Source organism: Clupea harengus, chromosome 23 (assembly GCF_900700415.2).
Source record: "Clupea harengus chromosome 23, Ch_v2.0.2, whole genome shotgun sequence".
Taxonomy (NCBI): domain Eukaryota; kingdom Metazoa; phylum Chordata; class Actinopteri; order Clupeiformes; family Clupeidae; genus Clupea; species Clupea harengus.
Window position 1 is genome coordinate 21,473,782 of NC_045174.1, and position 2,231 is coordinate 21,476,012.

The following is a 2,231-nucleotide window of genomic DNA, read 5'->3' on the forward strand; positions in this document are numbered from 1 at the left end:
ACAGTTCAGTATTAAATCAGGGCCAGTATCATTACATACACGCCACAGTTCAGTATTAAATCAGGGCCAGTATCATTATAGACACGCCACAGTTCAGTTTTAAATCAGGGCCAGTATCATTACATACACGCCACAGTTCAGTATTAAATCAGGGCCAGTATCATTACATACACGCCACAGTTCAGTATTAAATCAGGGCCAGTATCATTACATACACGCCACAGTTCAGTTTTAAATCAGGGCCAGTATCATTACATACAGGCCACAGTTCAGATCATTATGAGCAAATGTGTTCCTCTCAGACCTCAAGCCTTCGGTGCGTCTGAATAGAAGACTTTTCTTTCCTCCCTTCTCTCCTCGCCTCTCTCCTTTCCCTCTCGAAGCAACAGATCTATCTTTCAACACAAACAAACTATCCTGTGGGTTCCTCCCAGTCAAGCGGAACGCTGTTTAGAACCAGGTTCTGGCGGCGAGGGGGAACAGACGGTTACAGCAGCACCGTAGAGAAGAGGTCATGTCAGGGGTCGGCTGGCGAATGTCGAAGTGCAAAAAAAGTTTTTTTTTTCTTTCATACACTACAAAACTGAGCAATTAAGTCTTTTAAGTCCACTGGAGACTTAAAACTTAAGCCAGAAAGCAACATTTCCAGCCGTCTTTTGGCCAGTACATCGTATTAAGTGACATAGGTGGAGAGATGGTGTGTAGTATGTGTGTGTGCGTGCTGAGGTTTGAAAGTGGTGGTGTGTGTGTGTGTGTGTGTGTGTGTGCGCGCTGAGGTGGTATGTGTGTGTGCGCCTCATTGTTTAACATTTTGCTGCAGGGGTCCTATTTACTTTTTAACTTTAAAAAAAAATGACCCTTCACAGAACAAGATGGCCACCTCAAAGTGAAAAGAGCAGGTGTAGATTTCTGCTTACAGTGTCTGATCAAGAACTCCACCATCAAACCCAAACAACTACGATTGCTGGTGTGCAGTTTATCTACAATGGAACGATAACCTCCCACATTATACAGACATTATAGAATCAGGTCGTGAGCAGATGAATTGATGAAACATTAATGAGACTGAACAGACCATGAGATCAATGTCTGAATGAACACAGCGCAGAGCCAGCCTTTTATAATTTTATTATTTTTTTATTAGTTTTATACTGCAAGTGCTATACAACCAAGGAGTGCACGCTTAAATTAATCATCTGTTTCCTGTTCAACAAAATACAGCAATAACTTAGTTAGGACAAAAGATGAAAACTTTAGTCAAAGATGTTTCTCTTTTAAGAAAAAAATCCAAATCTGTTGACATCATATAAATCACATTTTAAGTCTAAATCAGACAATATTACAAAGAGAGCAATATTATTAATATTTATTAAACCCATCGAGCCGCTATGTGGAGCACGAAAGTCAACATTTCCCAAATGCAATACGAGACCATGCTGAGGAGCCAGAGCAGTGTAATGCTTGCGGCTAAAATAGATCACAGGACAAAAGAGAGAGTGAAAAGAGAGGCTATTACTTTTTTTTTTTTTTTCTCCATGAGCGCCACTCATGAACTAGCTCCCCCTGCTGGACACTGGAGGCAGTGGGTGTGAAGCCCATGCAGTCTAGGGACCCAAAAAAAGAAAAGAAAAGAAAAGCTCCACATAGCAAGCACACACACGACCAAATTCAGTCTAGCGCGGTTAGATTAAGAATTAAGCTCAGGGGACTAGACACATGCAGCCTAGCATCAAACGCCTGAAGGCTTCACGATATATTTACAAGGAAACAGATTTACACAAAAAGCAAAAAAAAAAAAAAAAAAAGGGAGCGTGGATTAAGTGAAGGAATTAAACAAATGAACAAAAAGGAGGAGAGCATCACGTCAACAGGCCAAAGAACATCACAGAATGACATCACAGAATGACATCACTTCTACATGCTCTTCTGTAGACCAATCCATTTTTAACATTCCACTGATGACATGCAGGTCATGTACTCGTACATATTCATGAATTAATTGTACATACATGCATACATGAAGACAGACGCAGACAAAAAGGAAATGGATATACACATACAAGGCTGTATGTATGCTAGCCTCCAGATGCTTGACAGGTGTTTGTCTCACACACACACACCTGTCCACACAGCAGCGACGTCCAACATCACTCTACGACGCGACAGCCAGGTACCCTGAGGCAGACCTACGGGTGAGAGACCACATGCTTGTTATGTAGTAGGCAGCATCC

The 2,231-nt window shown here is 41.6% G+C and overlaps 1 protein-coding gene across 1 annotated transcript in view; it reads right to left on the reverse strand.

Annotated features, from left to right (window-relative positions):
* Positions 1–1,617: 1,617 nt before the first annotated feature.
* The window catches only part of LOC105894014 (protein PAT1 homolog 2), a 12,658-nt gene continuing 12,044 nt past the window's right edge, over positions 1,618–2,231 (reverse strand). The window contains exon 19 of the mRNA XM_031561064.2: positions 1,618–2,186. Within this exon, the coding sequence (XP_031416924.1) occupies positions 2,153–2,186 (34 nt within the window). The 3' untranslated portion in view covers positions 1,618–2,152. The remainder of the gene's footprint in view (positions 2,187–2,231) is intronic.